Source organism: Bubalus kerabau, chromosome 16 (genome assembly GCF_029407905.1).
Source record: "Bubalus kerabau isolate K-KA32 ecotype Philippines breed swamp buffalo chromosome 16, PCC_UOA_SB_1v2, whole genome shotgun sequence".
NCBI classification, from domain to species: Eukaryota; Metazoa; Chordata; class Mammalia; order Artiodactyla; family Bovidae; genus Bubalus; species Bubalus kerabau.
Window position 1 is genome coordinate 10730639 of NC_073639.1, and position 16487 is coordinate 10747125.

At 40.1% G+C, this 16487-nt stretch overlaps 1 protein-coding gene across 8 annotated transcripts in view; it reads left to right on the forward strand.

Annotated features, from left to right (window-relative positions):
- SH3D19 (SH3 domain containing 19) overlaps window positions 1-16487 on the forward strand; it is a 194748-nt gene that overhangs the window by 127345 nt on the left and 50916 nt on the right. For 6 of the 8 annotated variants that reach the window (XM_055550373.1, XM_055550374.1, XM_055550380.1 and 3 more), the window contains 2 exons: window positions 1728-1768; window positions 14133-14175. In XM_055550373.1, the coding sequence (XP_055406348.1) occupies window positions 1728-1768; window positions 14133-14175 (84 nt within the window). Of the gene's footprint in view, window positions 1-1727; window positions 1769-12729; window positions 12771-14132; window positions 14176-16487 lie in introns of those variants that run through there. The other 2 variants (XM_055550375.1, XM_055550376.1) reach the window with 1 other exon arrangement.

The window sequence follows — 16487 nt, forward strand, 5'->3', positions numbered from 1 at the left end:
ACCTTTTTTTAAAAAAATAAATATTGCTGAAAATACTATATTTTTAATTATGGTCCTACCATCATGATATTGGAGACCTCCTGAAGTGTTTTTTTTTCTTCCTTCTCTGGTATAATAGTATATGCTTAAAAGTATTCCTCCCATAAACTGAACTGATATATCATTGTATCTTCTTGAAGTTTTATCTTATCTATCTAGCAAGGGGATTTATATAGATTACTACAGGCATAAACTTTTAAAAGAGCACAAACTGGAAAATAAGTATAAATTTTTTAAAAAGCATTAAAAAAAAACGAGGAATTTTTAAACAAGTATTTTTTCCTGAATCGTATCATTAAAATTTCATGGTTGTATATTTTTTCTAAATGATTCAAAGACAATCCAGCTGGTTTGAATAAAGACGAGAAAGAAATGAACAAGCAGCCTTACAAACTAGTGTTAATAGTATTACCCTTTGCAGCCAGATGGTTTCAGGCACTAAGATGAGGCTCACAAGGTTTCTGTGACTCAGCCAAGATCACATAATCAGGGGCAGCCAGGACCAACCAGCTACTGAACAAAGCCCAGAGCAAGCAGAAGACTGTTCTTTTTAGGTAGTGATGTTTGTAATTCTAATCTTAGGAAGAATGCTGTTGGTCTTTAGGTCAATAAAAAAGTAAAGGTGAAAGTGTCAGTCGCTCAGTTGTGTCTGAGTGTGACCCAGTGGACTGTAGCCCTCCAGGCTCCTCTGTCCATGAATTCTCCAGGCAAGAATACCGGAGTGGGTAGCCATTTACTTCTCCAGGAGATCTTCTCAACCCTGGAATCAAACCCAGGTCTTCTACATTGTAGGCAGATTGTTTACCATCTGAGCCAAGGCAAATTGACTATAAAAATGATCTATTTTGATGTGATGTAGAAGACAGGAATTCTAATGTCAAAACACAAAAAAGATACAGCAGGTCAAAATTCTTTTGGGCACCATGTAATTACTACCTGACTTTAAACTATGTCCTGAATTTTACTGGAAGATTCTCTATGTAGAAGTATGAAAACCATTTTAAGGGCTTGCATGGTAGCACAGTGGAAAAGAATCCACCTCCCAGTGCGGGAACACAGGTTTGATCCCTGGGCCAGGAAGATTCCACATCCCGCAGAGCAACTTAACCCACGTGCCACACGTACGGAGCCCGTGTGCTGCAACTACCGAAGCACACCTAGAGCCTGTGCTCCGCAGAGGCCGGAGGAACCCGTGCACCACACGAAGGGCGGCCTGCGCTTGCCGCAACTAGAAAAAGCCTGCACAAAGCACCAAAGACCAAAGACGAAACCAAAAGTGAAAACAAATACAATTATTTTTAAAAATTAAAAAAAAAAAAGTGTTAAGGCAAAATTTTACTTCTGCTAGCCTCCTCAATTCTCATAAAGCATCTTAAATAGCAGAGGCAATTTTTTTTTTTGGTCGCATTGCAAGGCACGCAGGATCTTAGTTACCTGACCAGGGATCAAAACGTGCCCCCTGCAGTAGAAGTGAGGATTCTTAGCACTGCATTGCCAAGGAAGTCCCTCAAAGGCAATTTTTAAAGTTTTTTAATTTGTGTTTTATAACTATGATAGTCCAGTAACTAATATATCAAACTGGCTGCTTGCAGCTATTTGCATCCCAGCAATGATCTGGCATTATAAATGATTCTGCTTTAAAAAGATTAATGAATGAATGTGTAATAACTTTTTTTTTCTTTTTCTAGCCAAGGACCCTTGTCATCAATTAGAGCAGTAATCAAGAGATGTAAGTTTATTTTTCCTGCTCTGTATTTTCCACTGAAATAATTTTAAATGATGATTTAGATTTCCAGCAAATGATTGTATTTGATGAATCTTACAAAGAATCTGACAAGAGTAGCTTCTCCTAAAGAGTAATAAACCATTTCAGACAAGCAGCTAGGTTTTCAAGATTATTTTCAACTTTCATTTATTTATAAACCAGTTCCTGAGAACAGTATTTTTCTTTTAGAGAACGCACCTAGTCAATTTTAATGATCTAATATAAAATGTAACTATTTTCCATAGGTAGAGACATCTGATGGGTTTCAAAAATATCAGATCCTGTAGCTTTTACTTTGCTGCCATGCTATTTTTATTTAACTCTATAACTGCTTATGGAGTTCCGCTTACACTTCCACATACATGACAGAACTGCTGTAACAACTCTCTCTAAAGTGGTGCACTCATACTTCCTGACTTTACTTCTTGGTTAAAGCTTTAAAATCTGCTGTTGGTACAAGAGTTCAACATTCTTTTTAATAAAAGGCTTTGCAAATATCCCTTTTCCAAATAGAACATGGACGGTGTGTGCTCAGTCGCTCAGTCTTGTCCAACTCTTTGAGATCCCATGGACTGTAGCCCGCCAGGCTCCTCTGTCCATGAGATTTCCCAGGCAAGAATACTGAAGTGGGTTGCCATTTCCTTCTCCAGGGAATCTTCCTGACCCAGGGATCGGACCCAGGGATCGAACCCACGTCTCTTGCATATCCTGCATTGGCAGGTGGATTCTTTACCACTGCACCACCTGAATTAACTGTTATTTTTAAAAAAATAAAGATAAGAAAGGGATATTAAATGTTCTTTGCATTATTTGAGCTGAGGTCATCACCCTGAGGAGAAGTATCCTTTTTTAAAAACATAACTTACGGTATTTAGTGTGAATTTAGGATACCCACAGGTGTGAAGAGCAGGCATTTGAACCATTGCAGTGAACACTTTGTCAGGCGAAAACACAGAAAAGTATTCCACATTTCCCATATTTAATTTTTTGATGATGGTCATGAATTATAAAGGTGTGGGAATGCCACAGTGCATGTTGGTGGGAATTCATATATGAAATGAAAAGTTTATAATAGCTGTACATGCCTTAGAGCCCTTGGGGAAAGTGAGGGAGATGAGGCAGGAAAGGAATCTAAAAAGAAAAGTAGGATTTCGAAATTAAGTAAGAGTTTCTTGCTAAAGGTATAACTTGGGTAGTTAAGGTTATATGTGTGTAAGCAAAACCCTGGAAGTAGCTCAATATTTAAGAAGGTAGTGTTGACAATCAATAGAAAAGGTGGGAGAAAAAATGAAACAAAAAACCAAGAAATAAAGAAGGTGAAAAAGACAGAATCTTGTGAAACATTGGTATCTGAGACCAAGCCATGCCTTTAAGGTTCTGTAGAGCCAGAGAGATGTGACCTCCTCTCACAGGAGTCTCATCTGCCAACTCCTGCCTTTGTTCTCTGACTTCTTGCCTTGCCTCCCTGTTGGATTTCAATACCTCTTTTGGTGAGGATTTGTAATCCATACCTATAGATCCTCCAGGATGGATCTTGCTTACCCTGAGGCCTCTGTACCATGCAAGGCTTAGGAGAGGTCAGCTAAGGAGGAGGGGGCCAAAAAAAGCTGAAAAAGAAGGATGCCAGTAATAGACAAACTCGGAGACAGCTGGATGTTAGTGGCCAAGGAAGGAGAGGTTTTCAAAAAGTGAGCGAAAACCGCAGACAGCTCTTACTGCTGCAGCAGGTGAGGTGACAGGCGGTGAGACTAGGGTGTGTGTGGTGGTCAAGAGGTCAGCAGTGAACTTTGAGTAGATAGGTTTGGGAGAATATTGAAGCTGGAAGCCACGCTTCATTTCAACAGTGAATGGAGCATGTGAAGTGGGGGCAGCTGGATAGGCTCCTCTTTCATGAACTGGGTAGAAAGAGAAGGAGAAGGATGGCAGGTCAAGCAGAGAGATCTGTGCACACGTATAGACTGTTTAGAAAGAAGAAGCTTGGAGATGTTTGTAGGCCCTGAGGAAAGAGCCGGTGGGGAGACCAAACTGTAGAAGAAAAGGGTGGAGAGGAAGAGATGAAGCAGGGCCCCAGAGGAGAGGGAAGGAGGGAGAAGATAAAGCACAGGGAAATGCCTGCTTTAAGATGTCTTTAAAAAAAAAAATAACCCAGTTGTCCTTTGATGTAGCACTCACTTTGTGCACACTAAAGAACTATGTGTTAGTTATATTTATTTTTGATGTTCAGGCAAGAAGGGCAAGCAGATCCTTGGGTGCTGCCATATAAAATAGAATGCAAAATAACTGTGTCATTCCCTCTCCATTTCCCTTTTTGTCCATTATATAAGAAAAAGGCGTAAGCAAAATTTATCTTTGTTGTTGTTCAGTCGCTAAGTCATGCCTGACTCTTTGTAACCCCTGTGGACGGCAGCACGCCAAGACCCTTTGTCCTCCACTAACCCCTGAGCTTGCTAATGCATGTCCATCGATCCGGCGATGCTACTAGCCATCTCATCCTCTGTTGCCCTCTTCTCCTTTTACCTTCAGTCTTTCCCAGCATCAGGGTCTTTTCAAATGAGTCGACTCTTCACACCAGGTAACCAAAGTATTGGAGCTTCAGCTTCAGCATCGGTCCTTCCAAAGAATATTCAGGGTTTATTTCCTTTAGGATTGACTGGTTTGATCTCCTTGCAGTTGAAGGGACTCTTCAGAGTCTTCTCCAGCAACATTTCAAAAGCATCAGTTCTTCAGCAGTCAGCCTTCTTTATGGTTCAACTCTCTCATATCCATACATGACTACTGGAAAAACCATAGCTTTATCATACGAACCCTTGTCAGCAAAGTGATGTCTCTGCTTTTTAATATGCTGTCTAGGTTTGTCTTAGCTTTTCTTCCAAGGAACAAGTGTCATTTATTTCATGGCTGGAATCACCATCTGGAGGCCAAGAAAATAAAATCTGCCACTGCTTCCACTTTTTCCTCTTCTATTTGCCATGAAGTGATGAGATGGAATGCCATGATCTTAATTTTACGTGCTGAATTTTAAGCCAGCTTTTTCACTCTCCTCATTCACCCTCATCAAGAGGCTCTTTAGTTCTTCTTCACTTTCTGCCATTAGGGTGGTATTATCTGCATATCTGAAGTTGTTGATATTTCTCCCAGAACTCATGATTCCAGCTTCTGATTGATTCATCCTAGCATTTCACATGATATACTCTGCATATAAGTTAAATAAGCAGAGTGATAATATACAGCCTTGACGTACTCCTTTCTCCATTTTGAACCAGGCGTTCCGTATTCAGTTTTATCTGTTGCTTCTTGACCTGCATACAGCTTTCTCAGAAGGCAGGTAAAGTGGTCTGACCCTCCCATCTCTTTAAGAATTTTCCACAGTTCATTGTGATCCACACAGTCAAAGGCTTTAGCATAGTCAATGAAACAGAAGTAGGTGTTTTCTGGAACTCTCTTGCTTTCTCCAACTCTCTTGCTTTCTCCATGATCCGATGACTGTTGACAGTTTGTTCTCTGGTTCCTCTGCCTCTTTGAAACCCAGCTTGTACATCTGGAAGTTCTCAGTTCACATAATGTTGAAGGCTAGCTTGAAGGATTTGGAGTATAACCTTGCTTGCATGTGAAATGAGCACAGTTGCACAGTAGTTTGAATATTCTTTGGCATTGCCTTTCTTTGGAGTTGGAATAAAACGGAACTTTTCCAGTCCTGTGGCCTCTGCTGAGTTTTCCAAATTTGCTGACATATTGAGTGCAGCACTTAAACAGCATCATATTTTTGGATTTTAAGTAGCTCAGCTGGAATTCCATCACCTCCACTAGCTTTGTTCATAGTAATGCTTCCTAAGGCCCACTTGACTTGACACTTCAGGATATCCAGCCTAAGTGAGTGACCACACCATTGTGCTTACCCTGATTGTTAAGATCTGTCTTGTACAGTTCAGTGTATTCTTGCCACCTCTTCTTCATCTTTTCTGCTTCTCTTAGGTCATTACTGTCTCTGTCCTTTATTGTTCCCATCCTTGCATGAAGTGTTTCCTTGATATCTCCAATTTTCTTGAAGAGATCGCTAGTTTTTCCCATTCTGTTGTTTTCCCCTGTTTCTTTGCATTGTTCATTTAACACAGCTTTCTTATCTCTCCATGTTATTCTCTGGAACTCCACATTCAATTGGGTATATCTTTCCATTTTCTCTTTTCCAGTCCTGTGACCACTGCTGAGTTTCCAAATTTGCTGGCATATTGATTGCATCACTTTCACAACATCATCTTTTACGATGTTAAATAGCTCAGCTGGAATTCTATCACCTCCACTAACTTTGTTCTTAGTGATGTTTCCGAAGGGCCTCTTGACTTCTTCGCACTCCAGAATGTCTGGCTCTAGGTGAGTGATCACACCATCATTGTTATCTGAGTCATTAGGATCTTTTTTGTATAGATCTTCTGTATATTCTTACCACCTCTTCTTAATATCTTATGCTTCTTTTAGGTCCATACTGTTTCTTTCCTTTATTGTGCCCACCTTTGTATGAAATGTTCCCTTGGTATCTCTAATTGGCATTAACTTCAATTTAACTCTGAATTTGGCAATAAAAAGTTCATGATCTGAGCCATGGTCGGCTCCCAGTCTTGTTTTGGCTGACTGTATAGAGCTTCTCCATCTTCAACTGCAAAGAATAGGATCAGTCTGATTTCAACATTGACCATATGGTGATGTCCATGTGTAGAGTTGTCTCTTGTGTTGTTGGAAGAGGGTGTTCACTATGACGACTGCAAAACTCTTTGCCAAAAGAGTTAGCCTTGGCCCTGCTTCAGTTTGTACTCCAAGGCCAAACTTGCCTGTTAGTCCCAGTATCTCTTGACTTCCTACTTTTGCATTCTAGTCCCCTATGACAAAAAGGACATCTTTTTTTGGTGTTAGTTCTAGGTCTTGTATAGGTCTTCATAAAACTGTTCAACTTCAGCTTCTTTGGCATTAATGGTTCTGGCATAGACTTGGATTGAATGGTTTGCCTTGGAAACTAACAGAGATAATAAGAGATACTCCATTTCTTCTAAGGGTTTCTTGCCCACAGTCAGTCAGTCAGTTCAGTCTCTAAGTCATGTCTGACTCTTTGTGATCCACATAGACTGCAGCACACCAGGCTTCCCTGTCTATCACCAACTCCTGGAGCTTGCTCATACTCATGTCCATCGAGTCGGTGATGCCATCCAACCATCTCATCCTCTGTCATTCCCTTTTCCTCCTGCCTTCATCTTTCTCAGCATCAAAGTCTTTTCCAATGAGTCAGTTCTTCGCATCAGGTGGCCAAAGTATTGAGCTTCAGCTTCAGCATCAGTCCTTCCAGTGAATATTCAGGACTGATTTCCTTTAGGATGGACTGGTTTCATCTCCTTGCAGTCCAAGGGACCTTCAAAAGTCTTCTCCAACACCAAAGTTCAAAAGCATCAATTCTTTATGGTCCAATTCTCACATCCATATGTGACTACTGGAAAAACTATAGTTTTGACTAGATGGACCTTTGTCAGCTAAATAAGGTCTCTGCTTTTTAATATGCTGTCTAGGTTACTCATAGCTTTTCTTCCAAGAAGCAAGCATCTTTTAATATCATGGCTGCAGTTACCATCTGCAGTGATTTTGGAGCCTAAAAAATTAAAGTCTCTAACTGTTTCCATTGTTTCCCCATCTATTTGCCATGAAGTGATGGGACTGGATGCCATGATCTTTGTTTTTTGAATGTTGAGTTTTTAGCCAGCTTTTTCACTCTCCTTTTTCACTTTCAGAAGAGGCTCTTCACTTTCTCTTCACTTTCTTCCATAAGGGTGGTGTCATCTGCATATCTAAGGTTATTGAAAGTTCTCCTGGCAATCTTGATTCCAGCTTGTGCTTCATCCAGCCTGGCATTTCACATGATGTACTCTGCATATAAGTTAAATAAGCAGAGTGACGATACACAGTCTTGATGTACTGTTTTCCCAATTTAGAACCAGTCTGTTGTTCAATGTCCGGTTCTAACTCTTGCTTTGACCTGCATATAGGTTTCTCAGGAGGCAGGTAAGGTAGTCTGGTATTCCCATCTCTTTAAGAATTTTCCACAGTTTGTTGTGATCCCTACAGTCAAAGGCTTTAGTGCAGTCAATGAATCAGAAGTAGATGCTTTTCTGGAACTTTCTTGTTTTTTCTATGATCCAACAGATGTTGAAAATTTGATCTCTGGTTCCTCTGCCTCTTTGAAACCCAGCTAGTACATCTGGAAGTTCTCAGTTTACATAATGCAGAAGCCTAGCTTGAAGGATTTTGAGTATAACCTTGCTTGCATGTGAAATGAGTGCAATTATACAGTAGTTTGAACATTCTTTGGCATTGCCCTTGTTTGGGATTGAAATGAAAACTGATCTCTTCCAGTCCTATGGCTGAAAGATGAACTCCCCAGGCCGGTAGATGTCCAGGATGCTACTGGAGAAGAGTGGAGAAATAGCTCCAGAAAGAATGAAGAGGCTGAGTCAAAGCGAAAACAGCGCCTAGTTTTGGATGTGACTGATGATGGAAGTAAAGTCTCATGTTGTAAAGAACAATATTGCATAGGGTCCTGGAATTTAGGTCCATCAATCAAGGAAAATTGGAAGTGGTCAAACAGGAGATGGCAAAGTGAGCATCGACCTTTTAGAAATCAGTGAACTAAAATGAATCGGAACAGGAAAATTTAATTCAGGTGACCATTGCATCTACTACTGTAGGCAACATCCGCTGGATCATGGAAAAAGCAAGAGAGTTCCAGAAAAACGTCTTCTGCTTTATTGCCTATGCCAAAGCCTTTAACTGTGTGGATCACAGCAAACTGTGGAAAATTCTTTAAGAGCTGGGAATACAAGACCACCCTACCTGCCTCCTGAGAAATCTGTATGCAGATCAAGAAGCAACAGTTAGAACCAGACATGAAACAATGGTTGGATGGCATCACCAGTTGGATGGCATCACTGACTCGATGGACATGAATTTGAGCAAGCTCCGGGAGTCGGTGATGGACAGGGAAGCCTGCGTGCTGCAGTCCATGGGGTCACAGAGTCAGACACGACTGAGAAACCGAACTGAACTGGAGCAACGGACTGGTTCTAAATTGGGAAAGAAGTGCATCAAGGCTGTATATTGTCACCCTGCTTATTTAACTTATGTGCAGAGTGCATATGAACAGCTGAACTGAACTGAACTGAACTTGTCCCTTGCCTTTCATGTCTCTTATTTTCTCAACTATTTGTAAGGCATCTTCAGACACCCACTTTGCCTTCTTGCATTTTTGTTCTTTGGGATGGTTTTGGTCACTGCTTCCTGACCAACGTTAGGAACCTCATCCATAGTTCTTGAGGCACTCTGGCTACCAGATCTAATCCCTTGAATCTATTCATCACCGCCACTGTGATCTAAGTCATACCTGAATAGCCTAGTGGTTTTTCCTACTTTCTTAAATTTAAGCCTGAATTTTGCAATGAGGAGCTCATGATCTGAGCCACGGTCACTTCCAAGTCTTGTTTTTGCTGACTGTATAGTGTTTCTCCATCTTTGGCTGCAAAGAACATAGTCAGTCTGATTTTAGTATTGTGTCATTGGGAAAAGGTTTTGCTATGACCAGTGTGTTCTCTTGACAAAACTCTGTGAGCCTTTGCCCTGCTTCATTTTGTACTTCAAGCCCAATCTTACCTGTTATTCTGGGGATCTCTTGACTCCCTACATTTGCATTCCAATCCCCTATGATGAAAAGGATGGGTTTTTTTTTTGGTGTTATTTCTAGAAGGTGTCATAGGTCTTCATAGAACTAGTCAACTTCAGCTTCTTCAATATCAGTGATTGAGGTATAGATTTGGATTACTGTGATGTTGAATAGTTTGCCTTGGAAACAAACTGAGATCATTCTACCATTTTTGAGATGCACATACTGCATTTTGGACTCTTGTTGACTATGAGGGCTACTCTATTTCTTCCAAGGGATTCTTGCCCACAGTAGTGTATGTAATGGTCATCTGAATTAAATTCACCCATTCCCATCCATTTTAGTTCACAGATTCCTAAGATGTCATCTCCTGCTTGACCACGTCCAATTTACCTTGATTCGTGGACCTAACATTCCAGATTCCTATGCAATATTGTTCTTAACAGCGTCAGACTTTACCTTTACCACCAACCACAACTGAGTGTCATTTCTGCTCTGGCCCAGCTGCTTCATTCTTACTGGAGCTATTTGTAATTGCCCTCTGCTCTTCCCTATTAGTGTATTGGAGGCCTTCTGACCTCTGGAGCTCATCCCGGTGTTGTATCTTTTTGCCTTTTTATACTGTCTGTGGGATTCTCCAAGCAAGAATACTGGGGTGGTTTGCCATTCCCTCCTCTACTGGGTCATGTTTTGTCAGAACTCTCCACTACGACCGATCTGCATGGCATGGCTCATAGCTGCATTGAGTTACATACGCCCCTTCACAACGATAAGGGAGTGATCTGTGAAGGGTATCCTTAAAACAACCCTAATAAAGTAGGTATTATTTTCTTCATTTTATACACTGAGCAAATCAAAGTCATCCGGATCATGCGTGCTTTCTTTCCTACAGTAGCTTGCCGTTCCCTCCTCCGGTGGACCGCATTTTGTCAGAACTCTTCACTGTGACTCGTCCGTGTTGGTAGGCCCTGCATGGTAGCATGGCTCCTAGCTTCACTGTGTTATACAAGCTAAGAGCTATGTCAAGGCTGTGATCCATGAAGTGGAAATTTTGTCTTACCCAACCCAATAAAATGTTTGCTTTCCTATCCCAGACATAGTCATCTATTCTTGACAAGGAAAAGACCTTATCATATTTTGAAAGCAATATTCCTTAACTGATTGTGTTTTAAATTCTTTTGTAATGATTCTGGATCCAGTCAAGTCTTGAGATTCTTCTTTGTGTGTTCATTCTTGTGAACACTAAATATTTTGGGCAGAGTTCTTGAACGTGTTCTATGTGGATACATGTGGAGATTCATGCTTTTCCTTTCATTAACTTTTTAAGAGGAAATTATTCTTTGAAATTCACAGATGTAGCTAATATTCATTGCTTACTATGAGTCAGCAACTGTATATTTACATTATAAAATAACGGCCAGCATGGTAGGTGTTAACCCCATTTTACAGATGGGGATACTGAGTCTAGGAGATTAAATGAGATGGGTCAGAGATGTGAACCTAGACTTCCTGACTTCAAGGCCCTTTTGAGCTTTCCACTCCAAGGGCATTCCTGTTACCATGTCAAATGCCTCTGGTTTATACTCTGTCTGAGGCAAATGTAGTTAGTATTTTTATTGTGATTTTTATTGGTAAGGTAGTACTATAGCAAAGATGCTTGTAATATATAATCCTTCTATGTGTTTATTTCTCCTGCCTATCATTTAGTTGATAATTTTGAATTATTTAGAATGAGGGCTAGCATCCAGCTCTCCTGGCTCCACAAGGAGTTTAACTGGTCATTCTCCTCATCTGTGGGGTTGGAGAAGGATGGTCATTAAGGATCCATCCAGATTTATGACCCTGTTGGAATTTAGGAGAGTTCTTTATTAGCACTAATATTGCAAATCCAGATCTCAATCTTTTATAAACAACTGGATATGAATTTTCCTTTGTACTGAGAATTCAGCCATATGAACTGAAAACTTTGTGAATAATTCTATGAAACAATAGACATTTCACTAAGAAAATCTTGCCTTTGTTCTGTGGTCTTTTTTTTTTTTTTTCTTTTCTTTTTTTTTTTTAATTTTATTTTATTTTTAAACTTTACATAACTGTATTAGTTTTGCCAAATATCAAAATGAATCCACCACAGGTATACATGTGTTCCCCATCCTGAACCCTCCTCCCTCCTCCCTCCCCGTTCCATCCCTCTGGGTCGTCCCAGTGCACCAGCCCCAAGCATCCAGTATCGTGCATCGAACCTGGACTGGCAACTCATTTCATACATGATATTTTACATGTTTCAATGCCATTCTCCCAAATCTTCCCACCCTCTCCCTCTCCCACAGAGTCCATAAGACTGTTCTATAATCCAAAATGCACGGAAGACTGGCAGTTTGTGGCAGAGGTTAAAAGGAGCATGTTGTTCTGTGTGGGCCATGGTGGCAAATTTGATTCTCCTGGCAACAACCAGATCAAATCTGTTTAATCTGGTGAAATGAGAATGAGATTAAGCAGACAGCTGAGAAATTAGCAGGAAGACTGTGAGGCACTTATGTGAAGTGTTTCTAGCTATTAAACTTGTTCACTGACAAAAAGTGCCAGTCATCCTATAAGGGTCAGGAGAGAAAAGAGATTTCAAAGATGAGGGAGTGTGAGGGGAGAAGTTCAGAGCAGGAGAGGGGAGAGGAGTGATTCTGCAAGACTGTGGGGGAGGCCTGTAAGTACGATTAGGGGGCCTTCAGTCCCGCCATCCTGCTCCATCAGTGTGGGGGTTCCGTCTGCTTGCCAGGGGTAGGGGCCCGTTACTAACAACCGCTGGTGTGAAGGGGCAGAGGCAAGTGAAAAGCCACCCATTTGAAAGATGTAAATTGACTACTGAATTACCTTTTACATATTATTCATACTTTAAAATTGATCCCTGTTGAAGTAGCAAATTGATTTTGTAAAATGATTCTTTTTTTTTTTTTTTGCTAAAAACTGTAGGAAGATTTCCATCCCTGCCCCGCCGCGCCACCGCCCCCGCCCCCCGCCGCCCCCATGGTTATGTGTGTGGATATCCTGCCTGAAACATAATTCTTTAGTCTCTGAAACTATGGTTTATCAACTTTTCCTTTTTCTCGAAATGCAGAGGGGGAGAAACACTGGCATGGCAAGACAGTTTTGCTGCTGAATTCCTTTTAGAGCTTAGGCAACTGGGTTCACTCTTTTTTCTCCCTTTCTTCTTCTGTAACCCCTTCTTTTTTTCCTTTAGCATTCATGAATAGTACACAGCAAAAATGCCCCGTGGAAGAGGTATGTTTGTGATGATAAATAACATGATGTCTTTTAAAAGTGCTATGTCTGCTGATTCTGGCTTTAGTGATCGTGGTGATGTGATTGTAGCTTACTTGGTGAGCCTCTGACTTAATGAACCCATTCTTACAAATCAGACCTGCTGCTCAGAGCTTCAGCCTCTCTGTACTCTTTTTCCAGTAGAGAAAATATACCTCAGCTTGGTTTAACTCTTGATAGACGTGTACCAGTCAGTCACACCGGTTGATGATAGGAGGTCAGAACATCCTCCAACCCGAAACCCAAGGGTTTGGTTTCAGGTGTTAGTTTTGCTTTGCTAACCCCATGCAGGATCCGCTGTCACAGCGCCAGCCCCAGCCTAAAGTTCATCCCCTCTCCCATCTCTACCCCTGCCTTCCCAGCTTGGGCAGCCTCCTGGATCAGAGAGAACCAGAACTTAACAGGAGGAAGAAAGAGTCATACCTTCAACCTGTTCAAATCGAAAGAACTAAAAAAGTAGAATATCAGAGAGACATAGGAAGTAGAAATAGTTGATATCTGAAACAAATCCCCCTTTTTCCACAAATTTTTTACCATATACTATTTGATTTTTTTTAAGGTATCTTTTAAATGTGCTTCTTAAAATAGGAATACTGTTCTCTGTTACACATGTGTGTGTAATAGTGACCCCATGTGTGACACATTTTCCAAGTCATCTGGTTAATACAGAATTTAATTTTAAAATAAAATTTGGAAAAATGTAATCCATCTAGTTTTTGGAGTTTGAGGTTTAAGGGAAAAGTTAGTGCTGCATGTACAATAATAGTCTCTAAACATGTTTATAAAAGTGATTTGAACACTTTTTGCATGTATTATCTCAATTTAAGTAACAAAACAACTTAACCTCGTAAAACTCAAGAAAAATTAGAAAATAGTTGGAAATTTGACCACTTCCACTTCTTTACAATAGATTTATAAACAAATATCACAAAAGCATAATCATATGGATTAGAATAGATATTTAAAATTCTTTTCTGCCCATCGTTATTTCCTATCATCATAATGTTCTTACCAGGCAGTTTCTACTTAATAGCTGTCTGCTTTGTTCATTCTTCAAATTATTTTCAGAACCACAGAACGTGCTTTGGAATGTTTTTGAAATCTATATTTTCTTATGTAACTCAAATATATAACTATAATTAACTTTATGCCATATGAGAAGATTGTTTTGATTTGCTTTTCTACTTATGGGTGATAAAATTCATATGTTCAATCTAATGTCAAGTATTAGCTAACTTTTTCCAAAATTGTATCCTGTAAAAGTTTAAACCTTTATTCAATGTATGAATTTTGTACTATATCAGAGTATTGTTTCTTTTGTAGCTTCTCGGACTTCTATTCAGAGTGAGCTTCATCGAGATAGGAGGTATGGTTATATTTATAATAGAGGACATATATTCTGCTAATTATGAAGTAAAAGTATCATCAGTTAACACATTGCATATTTTTATCATCAACAGTATATTACAGTGTTCTACCTCATCAATACATTTTCTAAATTAATCTACAAGTTTGAATGATGGTTTCTGTTGAGAAAAGAGGCAGTACAAGCCTGAAAATGTTCTCTTGACAGTAATCGTTTACTGAAGTCAGTTTCAAAATGTTTATTAAGCCATTGCTATATGGAAAGCATTGCTGTAAATGCCTCAAAGATATGCTTTGTACCTCATAGTTACTTAGTAAATATCACATGGATGAATGAACTGATGACATACTGATGACAGGACAGAAAACTGAATAAAGGAAAGATAAAGGAAAAGTCGGGTAAGCTAGATGGATAGCAAGTGAATAAAAATGGCTAGATGACTGGTGGGGTGGGGAGCAGGGAGGAGTGAGTCACTGTACAGACAGAAGGAAGGACCAATATAGGGACCCATGGGAGGATGAATGGAAGGGCGGACAGGTAGACGAGTAGAAAGGTAGATTTATTGTCCCCGCTTTCAAATTTCTTAAAGTATAGTGTATAGTAATGAACAGGGACTTTAACCAAGTTCAAATCCTGACTTCGCTGTCTCACCCTGTGCCCTCGGGCAAGCTCCTTAACCTTTCTTAGTTTATGTATCCCCACCTCTAAAATACATCATAGGGTTGGCATGAGGGCTAATACATGTACAGTGGTTAACATTTATTAACTAGTAGCTCACTATCTATTTAGATAAAAGCTATATAAACATTGGAACATTGGAATAACTCTTTTGGATTCCACAGAGGGAAGTCAAAGTTAATTGTGCTAGAAGGCAATGGCACCCCACTCCAGTACTGTTGCCTGGAAAATCCCATGGACGGAGGAGCCTGGTGGGCTGCCGTCCATGGGGTCGCTAAGAGTCGGACATGACTGAGCGACTTCACTTTCACTTTTCACTTTCATGCATTGGAGAAGGAAATGGCAACCCGCTCCAGTGTTCTTGCCTGGGGAATCCCAGGGACGGGGGAGCCTGGTAGGCTGCAGTCCACGGGGTCGCACAGAGTTGAACACAACTGAAGTGACTTAGCAGCAGTACCAGCAGCAGCACACTTAGCATTATATCTAAGAGGGCTAAAGGCTAAATGCAATTTGTGAAACAATTTTTCTAACTCTTAATACATGCTCATTACAGAAAGTATTGGAAAACTGAGAAAAATATAAAGAACAAAACACAGCTTATTCACTCTCCTATGTAAAGACAGCAACAATTAATAACTTTGAATAGTACATTCCAGATTATGAAGATAGGTAGCTAGATTCTGTACATACACCTCAGAACCTGGCTTTTCTTAATAATTAGATCTGGTAATTATAGTTCCCTTTGTCAATGCAATTTCTTCCAATATGTGACTTTTGTGATTAAATAATATTTGTGAGGTGATCATATACTTTAATCATTTTTCTCATTGAAATATGTTCTTATTTCAGTTATTTGTCCTAATAAATAATTCTTATTATTTAAATTTTTAAAAGCTGTAAGCAGAGGTTCTTAGGGAATACAGTTCAAACAAAATCAATGGGCAGGTTCTACTGTTTCACAAGCTAGCATGAGAATGTGTGTGCGTGTACAGTTTTAGTAATGGCAGTGCATTTTATTTTTATTTTCCCTAGAGTACCAGAGAAAGGCAGAGCAGGTCACCATCACACCTATTTGTTAGATTAGAAAAGTGAGGCTCAAGAGAGGTTGATGAGTTTGCTCAGAGTCAGGCAATTGGTATTTGTTACGAAATCAGGTTGAAGGTTAAACATGAGATCAGAGAATCAGCTTAAGAGAATAATGAAAGAAGCCACACCTAAATCACTGTGGCTCCTCAGGACTGAAGATTAATCATCAGATTCATATACAGACTGACAGGAGCACAGGAACACACATCAGGGTCTAGAAGTGAACGTGCCAACTCTAAACACTCAAAGATAACTGACTGAGGGAGAGGTCCAGTGAGGAGGAAGACGCTGTTCTTCTAATTATATAGTATTGTTTCAGAGTATGTACTTTGGAATAACAGGAAACAAAACATTTCCATTTGACCAATGCATGTTTCTACCTTACGATGCACCTATGTTTGTGCCATAGGCCAGATAGCAGAGCCCTGGGAGAACGAGGTTGTGTGGGTCTTGGATCTGAATTCTGATCAGCCAAGGCAGAGTGAAGTGTGCTCGAGGTGCATCTCTAACTCTGAGGCCAGTGTCTCGGAGGATGGCTGTCATTTGCT